We start from the raw sequence: 27565 nt of genomic DNA, 5'->3' as shown, positions 1-27565 counted from the left end.
ATACGAGTTAACAAGACTCTTTATATTGTCACAGTCCAGTCAAAATGATTGCCTCCTTTGAACCTTAACAAAACCCTGGCCTCACTGAAATTGCTCAGGTTTTCCATACATACCACTGGAAAAAGGATTGACACTTTTGTGCTTTTAATTCTGAGAAGCTTTCAATTCTGAAAAGCTTTCTCTGAGTGGTTTTCTTTATGATAAAGATCTGATTATATATTACTTGTATATATTTATATATATAAATAAAATATAATACATTGCATACAAATACATTTCTAAAGCATTGCAATGTGTTAGGAATATTTTGGTAACATCAAGTATACGGAGATGAGTTTTATAATCTTATAATTGCTAAGAGTATTAGGTTCTCTACTTCAAGTAATCTACTTTTAATTTTCTGGGTACCTTATCTCCTTTCTTTGAGGTCTCCTAATCTTGCTTGACTGGAATTTGAGGAAAGGAGTTGGTCTGTTAGAGAGCTTAGTCAAGAAGGACTAGACAAGCCAAATATATATTTTAAAAAAAATCATAGATATGCCATTTTTTCTGCTCTTGTGAAGATGGACCATGGGAATGCCATAAGTTCTTTTAACAATAAATAGTTAAAAGTGAAATTGCCAGTCTGTCATTTTTGTCCATGCTTATGCGTCATTTCAAAGCAATTTAGGAAAAACTATGTTTTCCTTAGGCAATATAGCCCTTAGCACACAGAATTTTAGGTTCCAGCATAAAAGGTCTAAAAGGTTAACCAACAGAGAGATATCATTGTTATAATGAATTTGTTCTCCAGCTGCCCTCAAGCTGAAAATCATAAGTGAAGAGACAATTTTGTCTGAAGCCAAACTAGTGTGACAAATTAAAAGACATGGTCTCTATATGAGAATCAGTGTTTTCTGATCATTAGTTGTATTTGCTTAAAGCTCAGGAGAGTCCTGTTGTGCCCATTTCCACACCTCTGATTTGAGCCTAATGGTACCAAATTATAAAGTTTACTGTGACTCCGTGAGGAATAGCTCAATGAAAATGTTGGAATTATCAGTAATTTTTAATATATTCTGCATAAGAATGCCCATTTGTTGTTTGAGCTATGACCTGTACTTTGGAAAGAGGCCAGTATTAAAGCTTATAATTTTCTTCCTGCTGTTGTATTCAAAGTAGCTCTAGATTTTATTTGCATGTTGAACCTCAAGCCTGAAACAATTTTAGATTTTAAAGCGATGAGGTTTCTGAGTTGCTTAACAGTCTGTGAGAATTTTTTGGTTCTGTTTGCATAGTCTCAGTTAAAATAACCCTTCTATGCTGTTGTAGAAGAGTTAGTGAAGTAATCCAACTGAGACATCAGTTCCCTCATGGTCTGAGATAGTTTTGCTTGACAAACATACTCTTGCAAACGGTTGTGATAAGCTGAATATGTTGATGTTCTTCTCAGTGCACACAGATCAGTAGGCAGCAACTGTAACTGTGTCTTCATTTTTTTTAAAGTGTGAAGAATGTACGTGTTATCGGGGGAAATATGCCTGAAAATCATAACTGTCATTTCAGATTTGATATCACCCTCAGAGTCCTAAATGAAGTGGTCCCTGAAAAGTTTGAATACTGAACACTTTTATTTTAGAGGCGTACATGTGCTTCTGCAATTAAAAGCATTCCAAACTTACTCAGAATGTCTGTTTGTCAAAAGGTGGAATTTAGATGTTATGAAATGTTTCTGAACTGAAATATGGCAGATAATCTTATTTCAGAAGCAATTTATTACAAAATTGAGTTTAACATATTTTTTTCATTTTCATGTAGGAATTCAGATTGCATTTCTGTGCTGCCGGAACAAGTTTACTTAAAAAATGTATAGGTATTTTCCACAAAGCATTATTCCTCCTTTTTTTTTTTTTTTTCACCACACTATATCAATATTGCCCATCACGAGGTACTAGGATGCATAAAATTTATGGAAGCTTTAATGCCCAGTGTTACACTGAAAATTTTTGCACAAAGAGTAGTAAAAGAAAAGAAACACTTAGGGGTCTTTGCAGCTTAGCGTGTTTCTTTTATTTCTTTTCTGATTACATTTACCTGACTTAAAGCATGACTATCATGTTTTAGATAATAGAGATATTTAATTGCCCAAATCTTGTCTACAAAATATAGGATTAAGAGTGTAATGACAAGGGTTCATTTAAATTAATAGACCTTCCCAGTCTTTGAAATGTCTCAATGATGTGTACCAACAAGTAAGGCAGTTCATTTGATACAACCTCAATACAACCCAGGAGGTATTTTGTATTAATTTGCACTGCCATGGCAAACCTGGATTAGGCCATTCTGGTCACAAGCCCATTCTAGTCTCACAGTTGTTGACACAGGTAGAGCTGCAAAAGTCGTGGGAAGTTTTAAGCTTGTGTTTACAGATCTAGAGATGCCTTTGCATGCAATGATGGAGTTGCCTGTCTGGCTTTTATATATTTAAACTAAGTATTTTAGCTTTTGAGACAGATGGTAAAACCATCAATGAATTGCACCAGTTGTGAGAAGTGTAGGAAGAGCTAAAATTGCTGCAACCCAAGATTGTTTCTAGGTTTATGAATTCTAACCCAAACAGGGTTTTAACTACAAACAGGTCTGATTTACTTACTATTGTTTATCTAGTTCCTTGTGATCACAGTCGTTGTTTAGGAATATTTTAGGTAGATTTTGATCTTATCTTTCAGCAATATACATTTTTGTCTTTTCTACATCTGTATAGCAATGCATTGGATCACTTGAACCTCTGTATGTGATCCCCAACTTGGGAAATTGGCTAAAAATGGCATTGGTTTGTATTCCCAAAAGCTAACTTTAGGATGATCTCTTTAGGGTGCATCTGTGGTCAATGCAAAACCAGAAAAATAAATTAATTCTGTAGAAAGTGGTTCAGCAGGCTCTGAACATCTGTCACCTTTAAGAGTAAAGAGAGTGAAGCAGTTAGTGCCTAGATTTAGCTACAACACACATATTCTTTCTTGCATGTATTTTTGTCAACTTATGAAACTATTACTGAATGCTTTATTGGAATTAGACTGTTCCAGGTTTCACAGCTTACACTTTGTTGTGATGCTCTAATCTAAAATACCAAGTATTCAACCTTGTTAATTAATATGCAGTATGCCATTGTAGAAAAGGCTCTCAATTTGGATTCTGATTATTAACCTTGTATAATTCTAATTACATACAAGTTGCCAATTGTTTATATTTTAAATAATTTCAAGATTTTTTTTTTTTTAGTATTTTGAATTGAATCTGCTTTCTAGCATATACAGGACTTATTTCCAAATTGAACAAGAAAATTTCTTCCCAACTAAGAGAAATAATTATTGACTTGCCCTAGCTTTAAAAAAATCTTAAAAATCTAAATCTCTGTCACACTAAACCTGTTAATATTGCTTTTCTTTAGAGCATGGGTGACAATACAAAAATTTGTGGAATTTATTATGAGGAATGAGAAAAGGGAGGAATGCCTGACAGTAAGTGGGTTTGTTCATAAACTCAAAGATATTATGATCCTTTTCCTCAAGGCTGAAATGATAACAGAAAATGTCTCCTTAGAAGTAAAATTATTTATTTGCTGTATGCTTTGGGGAATAAAACAAATAAATGAAGGAAGGAATGTATTTACCCGTTCACAGCCATAAATTACTCACGGTTCAAAATAATTTGAGTTGTCAAGTGTACAAGAAATTATCTTCTTTCATATGTTACTGTATTCTCCTTCATTCATGCTCTTTTTCTGGTTGATCTAGTTTGTTATTTTCACTGGTTCATGCAGAGAAAAATATGTTCTTTTTACTTTATTACAGCATAGACCCTTCAAACACATATTAGAGGTCACTAAATGGGGACAATATAAATTTATCATTGCCTAGCTAACCTGTATTATCTGGTATTGATTTATCATAGAATCATTGAACCACAGAATGGCCTGGGTTGGAAGAGTCCTTAAAGATCATCCAGTTCCAACTCCCTGCCATGGGCAGAGACAACTTCCACTAGAACAGGTTGCTGTTCCAGCCTGGCTTTGAACCTCCAGGGGCATCTACAACGTCTCTAGGCAACCTCTTCTTTTGTTTCAACACCCTCACACTAGAATAAAAGAAATAATTTATTAAAGATATCTAATTTAAATCAACCTTCTGTTAGTTTAAGGCTTCTTTTGTCTTAACACTCTCACACTAGAATGAAAGAAATTATTAAAGATATCTAATTTAAATCAACCTACTTTTAGTTTAAGGCCATTATTCTTTGTCCTATCACTACATACCCTTGTAAACAGTATTAGTGTAAGTAACATGTAAACACATTATTCTGTAAATTTACCCAAATTATTCACCCATTCACCCCTTCCTCCCCCCCACCATGGTTTCTATAAAAAATAATTCAGGAACTGTAGAAGGTTTTAATCAGTCCTAATTAGGCATATTGCAGCTGGGTTCATATAGCAGTCAGATGGCCACCCAGTTGTGTACAAACTAGTGACACCAGAATTAGGATTTCAGAATTGCAAGTATTGTACTGCTATTTAAAAGAGTTTGCTTTTAGCAGAGAAAGGATTCTCTCTTGCAGTTTAGGGAAAAAAACAGCTTTTATCTTTGCATGATAATTTAAAATAAACAAATAAAATATTAATGTTTCCTATAGTTCTTAATATAGTGCATTTCATAATACTTTATGACTTAACCAGTGTAAAAGCTACTTTTTACTGCCTCTAGGTAGAGCCATGAGAGATGTAATATTCTAGGTATGTAAGTACACATTTCTAGGGGAGCATCTTTTTACACAAAGAACATCCTTATCTTCTTATCATAAAGGTGTTGAATTTGAATTTAGCAAATCTACTGAAACAGTGCCTTATTTATAAAACTTAATATTGTTTGGAAAGCTATGTAGTACAATGACTCAGTTAAAAGCAAAATATTAGATAAATGGAGAATCCAATTTTTATTTTCTAATTCTAGCTTTAGTTTAAATTTTAAGGAATGATATCACTAACGCCTTGTCCTTGTTTACTAGAAATTAATGATTTTACTAGAGTCTCCAGGGACATTCAGAATTTCAATGAAACTGAAGGTTTGTTTTATCCAGTCACACAAATTTTCCCAGGGTTGTTCTTGGGGAAGTGATATGTAAAGCTGTTTAACCACATTTTCCCCCCAACAACAGATACTTTCACTTTTATTTTTAACATTCATGCAATGATTTATGCGTTCTGTGGTCTGTAATTAGTTGTTAAATTTTCCTGCCTGTAAGAGCAAAGCTGTTCCCAATGATGATCCAAGCTGGGACAATATGAAAATGGGTGATATGGATTTACATAGAAAATTATAGAGCTCAGTCATACAATTTGTTAAGCTGGGGTTTGTTGAGTCTAGAGATGCCAGTCATTTTTACCCTGAGTAATTGGACTTTATAGACTGATTATTACAGTGTATTAAAAAGGATCAAAAATTAAAATGGCCAGGCACAACAAGAAAGCTGTGGATTACATGTCTCTTGCAGCACAATTAAAGTTAAATAAAAAGAGAAAAAGTGAAGGTGACTTCGACTTAGTTCTTGGTGTTTGTGAGATATGAAGTGCAATTTAATTCACAGATGGAGCAGCATTTCCAAAGTATCCTAAAATTAGTGTCTCCTTGAAGAGATGAATAGCACTGTTAAACAGAGTACTCCCTGATGCATGAGCAGTGAGAGCTGCCTTGCTGTACAGCCTAATCTGAGTCTAATCTTTGCAAAAAGTTGCAGCTTCCCCCAGCTGAGAAGCTCTGAGGACCTGCACTGGATCCTCTGGACAGTGCCAGCAGTGCCAGCCTGTCTGCAGGCTTTGATATCTTAGTTCTCATCACTTTTCTAAAATGCTGCAATTTCTGTAGATATCAAGGTTGGTGATTTATTAGACTGATTTTTTTTAAACAAAATTTTATTTTTGGGAAGTGGGGGTGAATTTTAAGGCATGTTATTGACTTAGTATAAAAATAGTAAACACAGGACATTATCTGATCTTCAGTTGGAAGATCAATATTCTAGGAACTTCATCATTTGTTCCAGTTATCTGTAAAAGTCTCAACTGTTGATCTGCTTGATCATTGTTGTTATTTTCGTGGAAATAGTGACCTCATTCTTTTTAACCTGCCTTATCTCCCAAAATAATTTTCAAGTTGGCTTTCCTTTTTACCTTGGGCAAGTCTATGATGGCACCAAGTGGCTGCTTGGATAATTCAGTTTTTCTTGCTTCAGTCTGCTGCTAAAAAGAGTAGTGACTCTTGCAAAATAACATAGGCAGCCAGTATGGATCCTTCTGTAATTCATAGAACAGTATAAAATGCAAGAAAATTATCTCAGAGATACTGCTTTTCAGAGAAAATATTCATCAACCTGCAGAAACAAAGCTCCAGCAGAAATCCTTCAGTAGAACTTATTTTTTCTCTTTTTTTCTTTTCTCTTTTTTTTCTATTTCAGAATAAAAATTAAAACCTCAAGTTTATTTAAATCTGACAAAAATTGTGAAAAATTAAACCTATAATCTCTATTATCTTAATAGAAATTTATATAATATTTATAACCATAAATTACTATAAGCATTCCATGTTAATTAGTCAGGGGTAAAACTAGGCTTGACTGTCATCTAGGAACTGGACAATGACTTTATCTTGTATATAAAAATGAAATAAAAAAAGATCATTATTAGCCCTATCTTTCTTGTTAAAACTCAGGGAGGTTTTTTGTTGGAACAGTTCTTGATGAATTTTGTATATGATACTTCTTTTACTATCCATGCACTCTGGATGTAGGCTGGATACACAGAATCTTCTAAAAGCAGACAAAACTCAAACTTTCACTAGCACACCAGCTTCTGATATTTTCTAGCAATTATTTCTGCATCTCACGATTGCATCTCTGGCAGTGAGTCCTCAATATATTTTTATTCTTCACTGGCTGCAGATTGCTCAGGCTTCACACAAAAGATTCAATCTTAAGGTATTGCTAGATGAAGTTCTTTCAACTGTGAGTAGTATAGAGTGACTGACTCATAAAAAAAAAGAAAACATGGCATATCTACTGCACTGGAAGTGGAATCTAAAAAAGAAAACCTGGGAACTGAGGTTAAACTGAGAGTTTTTAAAAAGAAAAAATTGTGTGATTAAATGCTAGCCAAGAAATCTTTGGGTTTAATGTGTTATGCTTTAATTCTGAAATGAATATTTTTAGTCTAGTTTTGCATTACTGATTTTTAATTATTTTTAATTATTTTTTATTTTTTATTTTTTTTTGTGGCAGTGTGTTGCCATGGTTAGAACAGAGGCAGTATACAACAATGCCTTTGTGATGACTGAGATGAGGTGATTTCTTCCTCTGAGCTTAGCAGCTTCCTGAGCAAACCATTTTAAAGCAACAAAACTCGATATAACAAATGTGTTATTTAGACAGGTTTTGCTACATTTTATCAGACTGCCCCAAGGGATTTTGGCTCTACTATTCTTTTATTCCCTGACTCCCAGAGTTGTCACGTAGCATAGTGGTGTTTAACAAATTTCATTTGGAAACTGATTCCACTCAAGGTCACTAAGATTTCAAACCCTGTAACCTATGCTCAGTAACCTGCAGTTATTACTGCTCTCCTCTAGCATTGAAGTATAACAAGAAGGACTTCTGAGAATTTTCTGAGGAAGAAAAAACCCCACAAATTATTCATTAAACTGGGAAATGCAATATCAGTTAGTGTATGCAGGTTGTGGTCCAGTGAAGGGAGCTTTGCTGTTGTCCTCTCTAAATTCAGTACCAAGTAATTTAGAAAGCTAATTTAATATCAGATGATGTCTTGCATTTATTTTGAGGATCTCTTTTGACCAGATAGATTTTAATGGAGACCATTGCATGATTTTTAAGTCAATATAGAAGCCCAGATTCTTTTAATGTAATCATAAGCCCTGAGCAGAGACACCCAAATTGATAGCACTAGCCTAACTTCCCTCTAAAATCAAGGGGGAGAAATGGGGAAAATGAACACAACTCACAACTGGCCTGCAACACAATGTCAAGGTCCTCTCTTTCCACTGGTTATCTACAGAGCTTAGCATGATTTTCATTTTAGGCTGTTGATTTAGATGAGAGAATCCAAGTTTGCTGAATATCTCATGGGATTTCAGGAGAATGTTGAGAGAAGGTGGAGTAAACAAACAATTCAATCAGTTGTCATTTAACCTCAGGTCTTGGACCTGAATGTTTTCTCAAACTCAACCTTATAACTATAATTTATTAACTTTAATATGCATAATAAACTTCTCCAAATAAGGTTAATACCTTAACAGTAACCACTGCTCTCTCTCATTTGTCTGTATTTGGTTTAGGCATTAGAGCACTTCAGCAAAAAGTATTAATTGCCAGCTTGAATCAACCTTTTTCTGCTGTCTCCTTCTAGTACATGTAGTTAATTTAGAGCTATCAGGACACCTCAGGTGTTTAATTTTTTATTCTTCCTGCATGCAATAAAGTCTTTTTGGGCCAGAGAGATGTAGGAAATCTTTCTAAAGAAGGAAAGATTGCAACATCTATTCCAATGCAGAGAAATTACTCAAGGTCATTCTGTGGTGATGGCTAGGGAACTTTTCCTATGTAAAGACAAATATCCATGAATTAGGAAAAAAATGCAACAGTGTAAGCCAAGGATGATAGTGCTAAAAATCTTTGACTCTATTACTTCATCCACTCAAAGAACTCTGAATAAGGGCCTGTATTTGATTTCTTTTGTGGGTATTTGTCCATATGCTTCAGTAGACATTGGAACATACCAATGAGGTTATATCCAATGTCGATTGAACCAAATGCAATTATACCCCTTAAATCTAATAAACTGTGTAAGTCTTGTGAATTTTACAGTAGTGTTCACTGTATTCTAATAGCTGCCTGAATGTAATGCCTGTGAGGCAATTCACTGCCCACTGTTTGTCTCTTGTCTTACATAAATGGACAGGAGATTCAGAAATTTTGGAGGGAGCGAGTGCTTCTCCTTTGTTTGCATAGGCTTTGTTCTGTTGGATAAACAAGTTCCCTAAACAAGTCCCTTAGGTCAGTAACACTTTTTAATGCTGAATTTTTTTTTTTGTAATATTCACAATTCTGTAATAGAAACAAAATATTTGAGATTTGATTTGGGGTTTTTCCCCCCTTGGAAAACATAGAATTTCTCTAAATATTTTTCTCCTTTTTTCCCCCTATGAATAGGAGCAGGTTTACAAAAGCACTTCATTAAATATCATGAAAAACAGTGCCTGTATAATAGTGACATTCATAAATCTATGTATTTCTTGCACACTTTCATGTTTTTCAGATAAGTCATGACAGGCTGTGGCATTGTTACATATTACAACTGTGGGAAATAATCCTCATCAAAAGAAAAATGTAGTGCAATGCATGTCATGTCATCTACTGTTGTCTAGTTATATCAGAATAATAATACTTTTAAGTCTTGTTGCTCACACTGTTCTATAAATTAATATTTGAAACCTTTAAGATTCAAGAGATGAAGTTTGACATTCACGCTTTATAATCATCTATAAAACCTTTTTTTTTTTTTTTTTAATCTCTTATTTTGCAGAGGAAATTAAATAAATCTTTAGGTCAGACTCAGGTGTCCTTATACATGAGCAATAGCCCTGGTTTACAGGAATAGTCCTCTCAAATTATAGCAACAAGCTTTCAAGTAAGTTACTAATCAGATTGAGGACAGGTTCCAGGCTCCAGTCAATGTTCAAATTATACCTGAAAATAAGAAATTCACAGTTGACTCTGGCTTTTTGTATGCAATATGTATCATTATTTAAAAAGAAAAAAAAAATACACACACACATCACACTTATATATATACATAGTTAGCCCTGGGCAGCTTTGTTTTCTTTAGGAAAAAACAATGAACAAAGAACTAATCTCTTAAGAGGCCTTAAACATGAATATCACAATCAAGAAATTAAAAAAAAAAAAAAAAAATAGGTTTAACTTCTACCACTGATTCTGTTTTGTTGAATACAGATATTCTTATTTTTAATTTAATTTTTGGTTTAATTCTAACTGGCTTTCTGTAAAATAACAAAGAAATACTGTTAGCAAAAAATATTTTTATGTTTTTGTTGGCCAGCACATTTTTAACCATTCTGCACGTCGTGTCTTATTTATGAAAAATAAAGGGCACTTCATATTTAAGAATATCTTTTTTAAGACAGTTTTTATACTGCACTTTGAAGGCTGAGAAGTTTTCAGAATCTTCACTGTAATCCTTGCCATACTCTTAAAATAGCAAAACAAAACAAAAACTCACACCCAAGCCTTCCCTATGGGTGCAATGTCATGAGCAAAATGTTGACTCCTGAGTGATAGAATGTGACACACTTCAAATCCAAAAAGGATTTTACACAAAAATGCCATAGCTCATCATGTTAGTGTCTCTGTCAAACAGCAAAATTACATTTTCATGAGCAGTTGGTTACCTTTTCTGTTCAATTTATGTCTCTCTTATGTTGTAACAGTGGCATTTGACAGTGGAAAAGTTGGAGGACACAGATAAATTAATGACTTTCTAGTGTTCAGCAAGATCAAGTCAATGACCTAAGTGTCATGAAATAGGAAGGAAAAGGAAGGAAGAAGTAATTGTGAAAAGAGAAATTTTAACTTTGTTTTTTTCAAGAGAATAATAAAATTTTCACAATTTAGTGATCAACAGGGCTCATGTATCAAGCATAAATTTATATGACAGGCTGTCATCTGAGCACTATTTCTGACATGGCTTTAGGATCCAATCACAAGTTATTTAAAAGCTATCATTTTTAATTACATATAAATAGTTCTAATGAGTATGTTTCAGAATTTTGCTATTTTAAACCCTTTTTCAAAAACCTCATTAAATAAGAATTAATTTCGACTTAGTTCTAAGTAAGAAATCTAAAATTATAATCATCAGATAGGCTCAACCTTGTTTCTGTAGGAGCAATAAATTTTGTAAAAGTAAGATGCAATTTGAATTAATAAAAATTCTGACATCTTTTTCTTAGTAGCTTCATGTCTATGGTGCTCAAGAAAACGAGTATTTTACATGTGTTTTGTCATTATGCAAATGAGTATCTGTAAAGTTCTAAAGAATGGTAAGTAGAGACTCAACTTTTTGATTGTCACACCTCTGAGAAAGTTGTTGATTTGAAAAAGAATCTCTTAATTTCTGTGTATTTATATTCTGAAGAACAACCTGTCTAGCATTTTCATTAGCTTGAGGCCTTGGTTTAGCATTTTCAGAAGTGAATATTAGGGATTAAAAAGTGTTGATAGCAATGCCATTGTACATGCTAGCAAAAACTTTAACATAGAGTTGTAGGGAATGGGTTTTACTTAACAGATCTTGCATGTCTTATAACCTCAACATTTGAAAGCCAAAAAGGCATTGAAACTTTTTTAATAGCTAAAGCTAAAGTCTGAGGCCAGTTGAAATGTTATCTCTGTGAATAAATTGCTTTTATTATTTTCTGTTTTCTGCTATGTTTTCTGAATAGCAGCTCTAGCATATAAAATATATATTGTATAAATTTCATGTTTATTTTACCTTTCTTTAGAGGGGAATCTCAACTTCTCTTTGAAAAGCCTAACTCTTTATGATTTAAAGATGACTATAACAATTTGCTTTCATTGCAGTCAGACAGATGAGATGGCTTCCCTGATTCTAGATGAGGTTTAAAAAACAAAGAGAGATAAACTATGCCCCATTAATCTCAATTAAGGCCTAATCTAAGGTGATGTTCTGTGCTCAGAGAATTAAGTATTTGTTCAGATGCCGTGGGATTTAGCTTTTTTGTTCAAGAATTTACCTTTTGGCTGAACTTGGAAATCAATTTGTCTTAGAAATTTTTTGTCTATTCCTTGTCATCCACATTCTGCATGTGATTCTGCCTTGCTCTCCAGCCCTCCTCATAAAACAGCATTTGGGGATTTCTGCTGGATTCCCTTGCCATTCTATAATGGAGGGAGGCAGCAGAGAGTCTGGGACTGGAGCTGGGTCCTGCTCTGCACAGCAGTGGATGAAGGTTTCTGGTTTCCTGTGCCTGGGGAATGCCACCAGGAAGCCTTGCAGATAAATAATTGAGTCCAGCTGGCACACACAGGGGAAAGATGACAAGCCTGCCAGAATGACACTGTAGGAGAGGCCATGCAGGAGTTGTGGCTGGACTTAGGAGAGAGGAAAGAATCAGGATTCTATCCAGATGCAATTAAAAGTACCTTACATAAATGTGTACTAATGGGTTTTGGACTATCTGAGAATTAATTTCAGCTGAGTTCTTGCAGAGACTATGAAGAAAAATTATATAAGGTAGTATTTTGAGGTTGAAGAGAAAGCTGACTTGCTGCAGAACACAGCAGGTGCTGCATTGGACTCTGCTGTTGCCATGGATGCTCAAGGTTAATCTTGTTCAGTATAAGTTTGAAGCTCTTGGTTTCTTATTTAATGTGTTAATGTTAACTGGGAATGTTTTCCAGTTGCAGCTGATATTGATTTTACATAATTTCTGATGTTTGGGAAGGAAGTGTTCTAATTTCAGGATGTGGGATGTTCAAGCATCTCTAAACTCCTATTAAAAGGCTGTAGATGCTATTTACATGTTCCTTTTTTTTCTTTTTACTTTTTTTTTTTTTTTTTAGTCTTAAATCCAGCTCTCTTAATAATCTGGCCCTGCATTTGTCCACATTTGATAAGAACTGCACTTTACCTTATCATTACCTAGCAATTTTCATCTTCTTACTTTCTGCATGTTTTGACCAATGTATTTCACTCATCTTAGAATCATCCTGCAGTCTAAAAGCACATAGTGTGGCTGACTCCAGTTTAAGACTGATTCTCTCTTCAAATGGGATAATGGTGCATACCCCCAGACTTCTGAGATCACTTCTGCCTTTGTATGGCTCCAGACAGCATGAAAACTTAGGTCACTGTGAGAAGGTTGGAGTAAAGCAAACATAGGAGCCTTTTTTAGTTCCTTTTGTAGGTTTTGTTGTTTTCCTGTTCCAGAAAAACATGCATTAGATTCATTGAACAGGAAAATGCACAAAATGTTTTGGAAATAAGAACGTAGAGTCCTTACCAAGCTCAGACTGGGTTGCTTAAGCTGTGCAGTCATGGTAGAACAAAGATGCTGTGGGGAGGTTGCCAGATCCATAGCAAAGCAGATGTAATGGCCATCTTCACATTGCCTTTGCCTGTAGCTGATGGAAATTCAGTACTCTAGCAAGCAAGAAGATGAACGATTAATAATTGTCTCATTAAAATATGGAACATTTTTATATCTGCTTTGAATCCTATGATCCTGAAGCAAAAAAAAAACCCAGCTCAGTAAACATACAGGAATATATTTTCTTCACAGTAGACTGATGAAAATGTATCAGATTGTGCTGTCTGCAATTTCACTGCTGCTGTCTCCTCTGCTAATTTGGGAGACTTGGATCTTCAGGCATTGTAGCAATGGTGATGGCTACACAGTCTGCTGCTGATACAAAAATGTGATTTTTGTCCCCCAAAACACTGAGATACAAAATAAGCATTGGATTTGTGGCATATTTTATATGTGGTTTTGTTATAAAGGTAAGTACTTAAATGGAATTTGAATCACATTGATTTTCTTACTGGAAGTGAAAGAGCTTCATGTAAAAAAATTAGTTTTAGTGGTGTTAAGTTTTAACATGCATATCTTTCAAAGCCTAAATGTGCTAATCCTTTTCCTGTACTGATGACCTGGCAGTCCTGTGTGATTATATCTTGCTAAAATAGCTTAATAGCTGCATATAACCTGAAAAATTGAGTCATTTAAAGAGTTAATAAATCTAGATCATCAGCTCCCTGGAAATTTATTCATTTTATTTTATTTTACTTAATTTTAATAATGTGCTCAAGTGTATTATTTGAATATTTAAAGTTGAGCACATGCTTTGCTGAACTATGGCTTGATTATGACTATGAGAGAATATTTTATTACATATGCAGTGAACTGAATTCATTAGTCCTCACTACTTTCTTGCTTATCATGTAGAGCTTAGTTTCTCCTTGAGATAAATATAAATCTTGATGGTAAAGCTGTGGATTAAACCTTCTCTGCTGTGTTTGTGTGGCCAGGTTTTGCTGTGGCTGGGGGCTGGGGACAGGACTCTGTGGCTTCTGTGAGAAGCTGTGTCTTCTGGAAGCTTCCCCTGTGTCCAGCAAAGCCAGCTCCAAAATGGAGCTGTCTCACACTGGAGAAGTTCATGGAGGATTGTTTCCATGGGAGGGCTGCACACTGGAGCAGGGTAAGAGTGTGAGGTTTTCCCCCTGGGCAGGAAGGAGCAGCAGAGACAATGTGTGATGAACTGATGGTGGCCCATTCCCAGTGCTGCAGTGCTGCAGGGGGAGGAGAGAGAGAATTTGGGAGTGAAGCTGAAGCAGTGAAGAAGGGAGGGGTGAGGGAAAGGTGCTTTTAAATTTTTTTTTTTTTTTTTTTTTTTTTTTTTTTTTAATTTCTCTTTTCCCTTCTCTGATTTGATTAGAAATAAATTAAATTAATTTCCTCGAGTCAAGTCTATTTTGCTTATGACAGTAACTGGTGATGGTATCTCTTCTGTCAACCAAGAGTCCTTACTCTCAACCAAGAGCCTCTTGTTACATTTTCTTTCCTCTGTCCAGCTAAAGAAGGGAGTGATGGAGTGGCTTTGGTGGGCACTCCAGCCACAACTGGTTACTGTATTTGGCTAAAGATGAAGGTGCCTTGTTTTTAATTTTGAAATTATGCAGCCTGTGAATAAGTTATTTGGTTTAGTGTCCTGCCTTGTTTTGCAAGGACACATCAAAGAAGGCTAGAGATCAAGGGTGAAACAGAAAAACACAATTGGTGAGTGTGTGCCAAGAAGAATACCACAGGTCTTGAAGAGAGCCGTGGGAGAGCTCTAGCTGCCTACAAAGCTGCTTTTCCTATGTCCTAGTGAATCTTACACAATTTTTATGTGCCTTGTGAAGCACAGGACTTTGAAGAAGCCTCTGCTCTTCTGAATGAGGAGGCACAGTGGCCAGCAGAGGTTTCCTGGTGCATCTCAAATGGCAGAAGGCAGCACCTCCCTTAGGGCCAATTAACTGAACCTCAAATGTAATGGTCAGGGAACTCACACATGGGCTTCTCTTGCTCTTTGTTTTTCTGAAGTGCCCATAACTGAAGGGAACTGACTGCCCTTCCTCTGGTTGGGTGTGCTGGGGCTGCTGCTGCACAAACCAGGCCTGGGGATTTATCTGCCATGTCACTGCTCTATAAAATTGGCTTCTCCATGAGCACTGTTCCCTCACTGCAGGGCTTTTCTGTGGGGAACTAACCATCATCTCACATGTAAGATGTGCAGTCCTTGTAGACTCAGGATTGCAAGAAAGAACTGCAACAGCATTCCATAAAGGTTCTATCTTGGTAAAGATGTGTATTGTTATATTTCTGATATATTTTTGTGAAACTTTTTTTCTCTGCGAAACCTCTTATGGCATTATCCTAAGCTAATCAGGAGTGAAGTAAAGAAAAAAAAAAGTTGAAGAGTATTAGTTATGAAGGCTGGAGAAAATATATTCATAAGTATATAGTGTCAATTATTTAATCATAAATTCTGTTACAAAGTGAAAGGATAGCTGTATGATTTAAACTATACAAAGAAGACTTCTATTTTGACAAATGTCACAGTATTATATAAACACAGCATGCTGAATAATAGTAATATTGAATAAGAAAAATATTAATGTTTTTAAGATTTTTTTCTTCCAAGTAAAGTGAAGGCTGGGCTTAGTAAATTTAATCTTCTTCTCCACAGTTTTAGCAAAAATATAGAATAAATCAGATAAAGAAAAGATAGAAAGTATTTACTATTCTTAAATTCAGAGCTATTATTATAGCTTTAAGGAAGAGAAAAATATTTATATATATTTGAAGTATTTCTGTGGAGTTTTTTTCCCAGTAAATCAGCTTGGGGAGATTACATATATGGAATTATCTTGATGAAATTTACCCATTTAGATAAGCTCTAGCCATCCTCACACAAAGAGCTCTATTAAAAAGTCTTTTATAATTTTAATAACATATCATGCAGCTATTTAATGACATTTTGATATCCTAACTACTCATTGAATATTTACTCCCCATTGCTTTTCATAGCTCATATTGCCAACAGCATGTTTTCTGTAAGTCAAACTGTTTCTTCGCCATTTTGAAAGAAAATATAGGCAAGCCTCACAGTAGGATATTTTGAAATATTTAGTTCAGTGGAATAGTCTATTGAACAGTTGTCTTTTTAAGAAAAGAGAAAATAAAAATTATTTTATGAAAAGTATTGCAGCAAATTCATTTGTGTCAGACTAAATCTAGAAGATGTAATAAAAACCACAGAAACTCTGAGCCAGCTGACAGATGTGTTTGCTGTACATACAAGCTATTGTTGCTGAAAATCTCTGAACAATTTAGGTTTAGAAAAGGCTTGCTTTGCCCAGTAACAGTTGTAATATCATAAGGTCTTGTACCATTTTGTTTTAATTAAGAGGTAATTTTTCACTGATTAACTTAAATTAACTTTTCTGGCTACCGCTGGCCTTTGTTTTTTTTTTTTTTTCTTTCCTCCCTCAGCATTTAATAATTAGTGTAACATGTCTGCCAAGGAAAATTTAAAATAATGAACTTTCCCAAATTCTCCCAATGCTGTCCCATCACAGTGGTAACTGATGGGGCTGGAGTTCAGGCTGGAGCTGCTCCTACTGACAGAAAAGGCATCAGTGGGATGAGATGTTCTCCATGATATTCTTTAGTTTTGGTACTTCTCTAAGTTCAGAAACTGCTCTGATTTTTACCATGATATCAGATAATTTTCTGAGCTTTTAGGAAATATATAAAGAATAGAAATTAACTGCAAGTATCATGTGGGGCATTTTCACATCACTTGTCTTGAAGAAGAATTTGAGTGCATATAGAAACTAAAGCCTACTGCTTTCTTCTGCAGTTGGACTCCTTCACTTCTTTTAGTTCTCTGACACTGTGTTTGCCAAAGCTTCAGGCTGAAATTGAATTAATGACATGCAATGGCACCAAACTGGAAATCAGCTTAATTTGTCATGTACAGTAGTTCTGTTTAGTGTCCTAATTGTCAGTGAAGAAAGACAATACACATAGTCAATATCAGATTTGTAAGCTGAAAAATATCACTAAGCCTGACGTTGTGGCACTGGTACAATAGGTTGCTGAACAGAAATTCACATTGAAGTATTTTATATATTCCTAAATAATTAATAAGCATAGATTTTGGAATTAACTAATACTTTCTAGGTGAAAATAATAATTTTTTAATAACTCTTTTCTTCCTACCACTATTTTTATCAGTTCTTAAAATAATGAATTGCAAATGTATTATGCCTTTTTAATGTGTCTCTTTCATGAGAGGTGCTAGTACATTTTGTTTTTCTGTTGAGTTACATTACTTAGTGACAATCCTATTTAGTAAGGAACTTTGTGCATCATCCAGTAAAATATTAAAAGCTTTTAACTGTTAAATGATTTTTATGCATATGCAGCATGCAATACTGTGCATATTGCGCAATAAGCAAATTATTTTACCATTTTTATTGCTAGAAATCTAAAATAAATAATAGATTGGTTTATAAATCCTTTTGTAGACCTATTTAGCATAATGGCTCTATTAATCATAAACAAGAAAGAGTATTTGTTAAGACTGCTATACTGAAGAGAAAAAAGTAGTAGTGCTATGATATATGCTAACCTCTATTTTAAAAATATAAATATAAAAATAAACAGAAAAAACAGAAAAATCTGTGAGGACCTGAAGTTAATTAGCTATAGTGGCCTTTTCAATAATATATCCATGACAATTCCAAGAAAAGGTATTGAAATAGAATTCAGTTCATGGAATTCTTGTACTAAGCCTATTATCGTATTTAATGTAGGCAATGGCATTGACAGTTGATTTCTTCAAAAGATGAATAAGCAATGCACTACTTTATACTGAGTTCCTTTAAATCTGCACTGCTTTTTTGAATTTCAATTATGGTTCAATGTTAGCTAGTCTTTTTCTGCACATTTAACTGTAAAGAAATCTCATATGTGAAATATATTCTATTTTCACTGACCTTTTCCTTCCTTTTCCTCTTTGGTAACTGAAGGTTTATATAATCATGTAGACATGATAGAAAAATGAGAGTACAATCCAGTTATTATGATATTTAGTACATTTTTTCAATTCAGTCAATAACCTGAGTTATTATTACAATGCAGTGCTCACCTCTTCTTACATGAATAACTTAAATTGCAAAACTGTGTTGGATGGGTGCAATCACAATTGCTATTGTAATGTCACACAGCTATTCTGTGCAAAAGTTTTATTTATTCTGGGAATTTTATTCATTCTGGGAATCAACCATTGCATTTAAAATGCATTTCTTTCTCGTACATGATTTTTTGTGATTTTGTCTGTGCATATATGTGATATGTGCATAATTTTTAAGTGTATATTTTCACTGTTTAGGGCTTTCTTGAAATTAAATAATTGTCGCTTATATATTTTCAAATTTTAAAAATATATTTTCTACCTAAATGAGCACTTCTAAATTTGATAACTAATACAGACTTTTGCTGATTATATATACTAACTCAGTGAAAGAAAACACATATGGGATGTTTTATCTGTGTCTGGAGCTGCTGTTTCAGCTATCAAACTAATGGAACTGTAATGGAACACTTAGTAGCAAAATTAATGGGCTGCATTCTTTTCTCTGTCACTAGATCTGTGTGGCTCCATTAGATGTGATTTTTTCAGTTACAAGAAGAAAGAACAATGAATATGCTGGCACTCTGCTATGTATTAGAAAGGAATCTTTCACTTTTTGTCTTCTTGGGCTAATTGGCACCTTGTTACATCAACCTTCAGTGAGCCAATATAAGTTAAAGAACATAATTCTGGTTTATTTACAACATAATGCATTGATTCTAATATTTGCGTTATTTTTGGTTTCAGAAAAGAGGCAGGGGAATAATATTTGTTTCTTTTGTCACTATTCATTATCACACATATTTCTACTAGAGGAAGTGGTTTCTCTGGGATTTTACTGTAATCCACAGGATTTTGTTTTTATTGAGCTCTTTTCCTACTACTGCACTTGATAGTACTTGTTTCAAGGTTCAACCATGTACAAAAGATGAAATGTAATAGCAATCATGTTTGCTTTCTATTAAAGTATGGATTTTTTTGTGAGATTAATTTACTGGGACAATTCTCTGTGAGACCATTTTACAGCTACCATCTAATATCAAAACCCAGTGCCACAACCTTTCTTAAAAACATGCAATCTAATTTGACACAGATAGATGTTCCAGGCTTTATATTTTTGTTAGGGTTATAGGTGAAACACTGTGTAGTTGCATTAGCATTTCTGTCTTAAGGATTTCTTTTGATTTTGAGGGCTGAAATATACTTGAACTTTTTCTCACCTTTTTCATTAGCCTGGTCCCTTTACACCCTTTAATCCATGCAAATTTGCCATTCTCAGTCTTTAAAAATATCAGTATCATCAAACTGCAGCTGTTTGGCTGATGGAATATGGATAATGGGGCAATGAACTACTAGATCTGGAAAAATTTATTGAAACTCTATGCCTGCTTGAATGGGGCCATCTTTAAATCACTCAGGGTTTTTGCATATTAGAGGATTTTTCATCTTACGTGTATTGGCACCTTTGAGAGCCTCTTTCAGAGCTGGCAAGTATCCAGCCAGCAAAATATAGTCTGAAGAGACCTCTGCTGCTCCAGGATTACTCCTGACCACCCCCAAGGAGCTTGAGTTATGAAACAGGAAATTTCAGAAGGAAATTTTGTATATAGCTGATATGTATTCACATGGCACTATAGTTGATGTTCCATAGTACCATGTGAAAGGAGCATGTACAAAGCTTCTTAGCTAACCTGCATATGAAGGAAAAAAATATAAAATATCTTACATCAGAGAATAGAAAACATAATTTGAAACACTGTGTTTGTTTCTATTGCTTTATCTTCTTTTGGTTTGAGAAAATTTTAGACTTTGTGTTTGCATGTTAATCATTGGCCATGACATTTGAGAAGCCTGTGCAGTATTACTAGAATATAAAAACCTAAAGCAAAAGTGGCTACAAAACCAGAAACTGGCCTTTTAAATTGTAGTTTTGTCACTGGTGAATGGATTTCTCAAGTACACAGGTAGTCTGGCACTTGTAGTTTAGTTCTAGTTTGTTGGGTAGCTATTACTGTTCTCTTTCAGTGGTATTTTAGGGGATTTGCACAATTTAAACATTTATTAATGAGACTGGAAGACAGGAGTGTTGACTATTTGCTAGGTTGAAATATGATGAAACAAGATAATCTTTCTTCTTCAGAGGTATATTCATACCCAAGTATTTTTTTTCTAGTACACCCTCAGAGAGGATTTTCATGTTGACTCAATGTTAAGGGTTACTGCTGTGCTTTATTATTTTCTTACTATTCCCGTTGTTTATTATCTTCTGTGACTGATCTAAATATTCCAAGATTTCTCATTTTGCACTTTGTAATGTGATTATTACATCTTCTGTTACAAATATGTAAATGCTTCATGTATATTTCATGGTTTTATTGAAATAACTAAAATTTCTATCACAATCCCCCTAAGTGAAAATATATTTTGAGGAAATCATGAAACAGTTCATTTAATTTTCTAATTTTGATTGTTTTGGAGGTTTTTTAAATGGAAGAAATAGTGAAATGAATATTAATATTTCATCAAAATCACCATTTTGTCTTAGAAAAACATGAAAAGAAATATCAAGTGAGAAAAAGAAAGATAGGTTTTCTTAACTGTGCAGCACTTAATGAGAATTTATGTAGGCTCAGAAAATTAAAAGTAACATAATGTTAAAATCAAAACTTTGTTGTGAGCAAACCAGGAAAATTCCTTTATATGCAGCCACTGAGTTAAAGTCACACCACTTTACAGTGTTTTCCTGACAGTTAATAGGGTTAATTCAGAGAATGATAGTACTCTTTGCACTCCAAATTATCAAATTGATACACAAGTCTTATCAAAACAGTATAAAAATGTCACACAAGTACTTTTGAGTATCTATTTTTATCTCAGTTGTTATGCTGCCCCTTTGGGTCCCAAGGTTGGCAGTACCCATCCTCTTCAAAAAGACATGGAAAGGGTGCTTTCATGAGCTGATGGCACCCTGAATTCTTCATTGGGAGAATTGTGATGTCATTGATCTCTTCTTTCTCAACTTCCAATAATTTAACACATTTTCTAACTTTTTTTTTCTTTATTCTTTATTGATTTTCACTTTGTGTCTCTATTTATTACTTATTTTATTTTGTGCTAGTATATTCCTTGTTATTCTCCACTTTTTTTTTTCTCTTTGATCACCTTAAAACCTTGTTGACAGTCAGTTGGGGTTTTTTGACCTTTGCTAGGCTTTTTCAGTCTGTTTTTATTATCCCATGTCTACAGTCCCGTATACCTCATTATTATTTGAAAATCACAAATATTTCATCCTAAATACAGAATATTCACTTTTTAATGTGTATGTGAAAACTGATTACACCACAAGATTATGCAAATATAAGCAAAACTGCAGCAAATTAGTCAATAGTCACCTGATCATTAGAAAATTTGTTGCAGCTAAACACGCTGAACCAAAACTCCACGAGGAAATTTAGGTAGGGGAGGTAAATTCAGACAAATCCTGAGAAATTAATCTTGAGGCCTTGCAGAGCTGATACAAGGTCTACAGCTTGTTAGTGGCAGTGGCTGTACTGAATTGCAGAGCTGTGATACAGCTGTAGGAACATCCTTGCATTTTTGTTTTGTCTCTTTGTCTTATTACATGTCTGGAATTGTTCAAAATGCATGTGACTATGACATGGTTTAGTGGTGAATAGTGGCTTAATGGTTGGAGTCAATGATCTTAGAGGTCTTTGTCAGTCTAAGTAGTCTTTAGTTCTGTGATTCTATGGTTGTTACTTCCAAACAGAAAACTGACAAGTTAGGAAGTCTAAATTTTTCTAAAGTTTTAAAGGTTTAGATTTTTTGGTTCTGCAGTGCTGTTCCTAAGGGTATATTTAGTGGTGGTGTTTTTTGTTGTTTGAGAGTTGTTACAGAATTTGAAATCTTGGCTGTTTAACATACAGCAAAATAAAGAAGGCTTAAGGAAAACAGAAGCAAGGAAAAATCTGTGGGGAATGTTCTTCAACCAAAGTGAACTCATGACTAGGAGCTAGAGTACTTGAATTTAGCTGTTTGGGTAGACTTTACATTCTCTGGGAAAGTTGAGAATACCCTTGTTAGGGTGTGGAGGTTTCACACCAGCCAGCAGCCCAGCTCCATGCAGCTGCTCTCTCACTCCCCCACCAGCAGAATCCAGAGAGACTTGGAAGGCAGAAAAGCTGTGGGCTGAGATAAAGACAGTTTAAAATGGTAGAAGCAAAAGCCATGCACACAGGCAAAATAAAACAAGGAGTTAATTCACTGCTTCTCTCTGCCATCTCAGGGAGAGCAGGGCCCCATCACATGTAATGGTGACTTGGAAACTCAAACACCATCACTCCAAACCTTCCCTGCTTCCTGGTTTTCCCAACTTTACATACTGAGGATGATGTCATATGGTCTGGAATATGCTTTGGTCTGTTGGGGTGACCTTTCCTGGCTGTGTCTCCTTCCAACATCCCCAGTCTCCTTACCAGGAGTGTGGCAGTACAAAAAGCAGAAAAGGCCTTGGGTCTGTGTAAATCCTGTTCAGCAATAACAAAAACATGTCTATTTTGTCAATCCTGTGCTCAGCACAAATCCAGAACACAGTCTAATACCAGCCACAGTGAAGAGAATTAACTCTACCCCAGCCAAAACCAGCACGTAGGATCACATCCTTATTTGGACTTTTCCTTTTCTTGAGATCCAAACAGAATTTCCATAGAAATTTTGATGTGCTCCCCTGCATGCTACATGTATACAGGCCCTTGTACAGTCTGAATACTACTTTTCCCATTTTCATGATGTGTTTTAGAACCAGGGGAAGTGATATTATTGTAAGACTTCATGCTAATAAAGGTGGTTTATCCAAGCCCATTAGGACAAAACGAGCAAGATTGTTCTAAGTACCACTGCAGATAGCACTATCAGTCTTAGGTTTATCTTTTCCTAATGCAGTGCCAAAACTAATCAGTTTCCATACAACTAACATACTGACAACAAGCAGACACTGAGGAAATATGCTTTTAGCACAGTAACAGTATCAAAGCAGTATTAATTAGAAACTTTCTTTACAGATAAAATTGCTGTGTTAACAAAATGAGTTCTTAGTTGTTCAGCTTAATATTAAAAGATTTAAAAAAGTTTAAACAGCTCAGCTTAGGCACCATAATATGGGTTCAATTCAACATAATGTGGTTGTTACCACAGCAAGGATAACAAATAGGTCATAATGTAGAAATAACCCCCAACTATATAATTGCTGGCTTCTCTGTGATGGAAAGGAAACAGATTCCTCAAAGATTTTATGTCTGTTAAGTGTTGATTTTTCTTAGGTTAAGACAGTGTTTCAAGGGCATAAACTTATTTTCTTACATAAAGGGAGAAAATAATGTCTATAAGTGAAGTGATAAATAGATTATCTCAATATTTCACTGTTAAAACAGACAGTGTAGCCTTTTGGTTCACTCTTCTGAATTCATTCATATCTAACCTTGATGAGGGTAAATCCATTAACAAGGGCAGGTTATTCTCTGAGAACAATTCTGTTCTTCCTCAGTGAAATTCATGGCTGCTGTGGTAAGTACAGAATGATAATAGGCAATGGAAAAAAGTTATTATGGTTGTTTGCAGAAGTCAAACATCAAGGTGCTTTTAAAGTGAACCTTTAAGTTATTATAAAAGAAGTCCTATAGCATCAGTGTAATTTGTTGTTTAGCAAAGGCTTCCATCACCCAACAGTATCTGTTTTTCCTTTTTAACTCTAGTCATGTTGTAAATCTTGTTTATAGGAAGGAGAGTTCTTTATTAGTTTTGAGGCAGATGATGGTCAGTAGAAGTAATCCTCTGGGCAAAATTATTCCCAGCCTCAGTTTAAAACATGTTTTGATTCATTTATTATATTCTCAGTCTGTTTGCAGACCTCCTGCTGACATCAGTAACAAGCAATGTACTGAGAAAAACACAGAGCTTTGAAAATGAGATGTTATTTGTGTTTGAAAAGAGTATTCTAACATTTTTTCTCTATACTAATGCTGTCACATTTTATATGCAGCTGTGGGATTTGCTGTGGTTTTATATTTTGGCACCAGCCTGTAATGTGTATGCTATCATGCTGTATGCTCAGGGAAAAAACCCAACATGGTAATATTACATTTGCAGCCTGCTTTATGGGCTAATTAAGATAAAGGATGTTTTGAATTCCATAAATATCAACCAAACTACAGAAAAGTGTGTCAAGACATTAAAAAATGTTGCTCAATGATATTGAAAAAGAATTTTCACTTAGCAGCCTGTCCTTTGCTTAAATGTAGGAAAAAAAACTGCAATGCATCTGGGGAAAAAGTGGTCCCTGCAAGGGATCAAGCAAGTGAAATATGATACTAGACTTCAATTCAGTGATCCACTTCAGATTCTTTTAGATATCATGGGTTATTAAGTAACCAAATTATATTCAAGTAATGCAGCACCTGCTTCATCAAGCTACAGAATATGGAATTAGATATATACCACTTCAGCTTCACTGATTTGATTATGTAGCAGAGAGAGAGACTGGTGAATATACATTAATCCTATGAATTAAATCAAGAAAATTAGCTGAAGATATTCCTAGGGGCCTATTTGGTGTCTGTTTGCATAAAATGCCAAATTACCTGCTTACTAAAATCATTTTTTTTTTCCCAATGAGAAATGGAATGGAACTGGGTTTACATAGGAATTTAAGCAGCAAAGTAGAAATTCAAACTAGAAATCCGTTTAATTCCTGGCTCTTACAACAGCCTAGACCAGATCACTGAAATACAAGAATAAAGCATGTCTACATGTTTTCCCTCCATGGTTCCTGGTATGGAGTATAGACACTACACTGTTTGTTTATGTCAGATTACCTGGGCTGGACTTTGCTTCCATCATTATTCTTTTAACCAGTTTGAAATTTTTTTCTGGTTACTTCAGTATCCTGTATAATGTATGCAAGTATGATGTAATGCTGCACATACTGAAAAGCATTTCCTTTTTGATGGATTAAAATTTTTTTTAGGATAATATCACTGATGTTTCCTTGTTCTTATGAGAAATAATGACATGAGATTCAGATAAAGCCTATGCATTTTTTAATTAATGCCATTACTAATTCTGTAGACTTGTAACACTGTTGTCTATTTAGGATTGTTCAATCATTACACAAACATTCCAGTATTTCTAACCATGATTTTTGTCCTGTTTATAACTTTTCTGTTGGTGCTGGATGCTTATTGCATGCTGTTTTCTCTACAAGTCTAAACAAGTAATTAAAGATGCAGAAGTTTATGCTTCAGGCTTTTCAAATTAACTGAGATTAACTCCATACAAAATAACTTAATTTAAGTATGGATTGTCTTAGTCTGAAATTGTGACTGTTTTATTCTTACTCTGAGTCTATCCATTTTCATATATGAAAAAGGTCTTGTTTGTAATTTACTTAAGATTTTCTAAGCAGCTATTTTTCTATACTATGTTATCTCTGATTCATTTATAAATAATATCAAAATGAATTTTGTTTTGATCTACTGAAGTAAAATATTAGTGAAGTAAAATGACTGAAGTAAACAATAATAAATAATAGATGGTAAAATGTGTTTGCAAAACATGAATTAGGTTTAAGTATTCCTAGCATTTTAAAAGTTTTTATGTGTAGAGAAATACATTTTCATCCTCAGAGTAATTTTACAATTCACAGTAACTTTTTTTTTTGTTGTTGAAGACAAAATGGAGTTTTGAAGGAGAGTGATAAATAGTAAACACAGAGTGTTTAGAAAAGCCACTGTCCTGGTGTGGTTAGTACACAGGGCTCAAATCCAAGATGCAGATTCTGTTGAACTTATTCAAAATAGATACTTGAAATTTGTTCTCTGGAGCCAGAATAACTAATAACCAAAAAGCTTTATGTGGATTATAGATGCCTCACCTGTTTTGAGCGGCTTTTTTCCTTGAAAATGAAAAAAAATTCCTACTTCTTGTTACAGACAGTGCATTTCAGCAAACTGTTTTGAGTTCCAAAAAATGTTTTATCAAAAAAAAAAAAAAAAAAAAAAAAAGAAAAAGAAATTGTTACTAAAGACATTTTCTTTTCCCCTCATTACATGCATGAGAGAGCGCTGACTCTTCTGCTTTGTATTCTCCCCCTGCTCTCACAAATTGTCACATGCTTTGAATTTTCCACATTCTGATTTATTTGCACTGCCTAATAAGATCTCTGGTTTATATTTTGGTTGCAGGTCTCTCTTGGACTTCTGCATGCCCGGGCTACCCACATTCTGTGGCCCCCCCAGCGCTGGCAGAGGCTGGAGCCGATGCTGCCCCCGGAGCGCAAACCGCTCCGCAGAGAGCAGGAGTGAGCTCCGTGTCCAGGCAGGAGAGCACTGGCATCAAGCTCAGCCAGAAAGGCTGCAGAGCTTGTACCACCACCTCCAAGGGCTTTGCCAAGTGCTTGACATCAGTGTCTTATCAGCAAATACATGTGACATCTTAATGTTACAGCGCCACCAGAAATTCTTCGTGTTTCTTTTGTTGGTTTCTTCTATTGTTTGGTGGGTTTTAAAAGTCTCCAACACTGGGGCATTTTGTATTAATTCAGTTTGAAATAATTGGTTGAAAAAGGACTGAATGTTCATTTTTTTTTCTGGAAGCAGTGACATTCTTGGCTTATGTCTGTACCTGTGCTTCTCTGGACAAGAAGCTATTAAAACCTTCAATAAACTATTTTGATCTTTTACATTCAGCTTGTTTCTTTTGTAACTGCATGGAAACATTATTAATATTGATTACATATGAAAAAAGATAAAAGCACCCAAAACATATGTACTTTGGATTGTCCTATAATTGCTAGTAATGAAGAATCAATACTTCTGTAAGTGAAAAGTTTTTAATGCAGCTTATTTCTGTTATTAAACTGAGTACATATTATTTATTTTTATTTTCTTTTTCAGGATAAAAATAAGTACTTCTATATAAATATTCCCTGTATATCTTTCTGAATTAGATACTCAGTCAAAATGTACAAATGATATTACATTATCTGAAGGCAGTGTTTAATTAATTTTTCTAGTAGAGTAAATCTTCATTAGTACTGATTGCCATATTTCTTTGAAACTATGTAGTTAGATAAGAAATATGTGATTAATATTCTAGTATAAAGTTAGTAGGCACTAAAGCTTCTGCACACATTATAAGTGAAAAGAACTTAGAAAATGACACATTTTCAATGACAAATCAATATGAGCCA

At 34.4% G+C, this 27565-nt stretch overlaps 1 protein-coding gene across 2 annotated transcripts in view; it reads left to right on the top strand.

The window, feature by feature from the left end:
• IMMP2L (inner mitochondrial membrane peptidase subunit 2) overlaps positions 1 to 27055 on the top strand; it is a 405705-nt gene extending 378650 nt beyond the window's left edge. For both annotated transcript variants that reach the window (XM_056482156.1, XM_056482155.1), the window contains exon 6: positions 26559 to 27055. In XM_056482156.1, coding sequence (XP_056338131.1) covers positions 26559 to 26678 — 120 coding nt within the window. In that variant the 3' untranslated portion in view covers positions 26679 to 27055. The remainder of the gene's footprint in view (positions 1 to 26558) is intronic.
• Positions 27056 to 27565: the final 510 nt, after the last annotated feature.

This window comes from Oenanthe melanoleuca, chromosome 1A (assembly GCF_029582105.1).
Source record: "Oenanthe melanoleuca isolate GR-GAL-2019-014 chromosome 1A, OMel1.0, whole genome shotgun sequence".
NCBI lineage: Eukaryota > Metazoa > Chordata > Aves > Passeriformes > Muscicapidae > Oenanthe > Oenanthe melanoleuca.
Note: the sequence above shows the minus strand (reverse complement) of the source record. Positions and strands in the feature narration are given on the sequence as shown.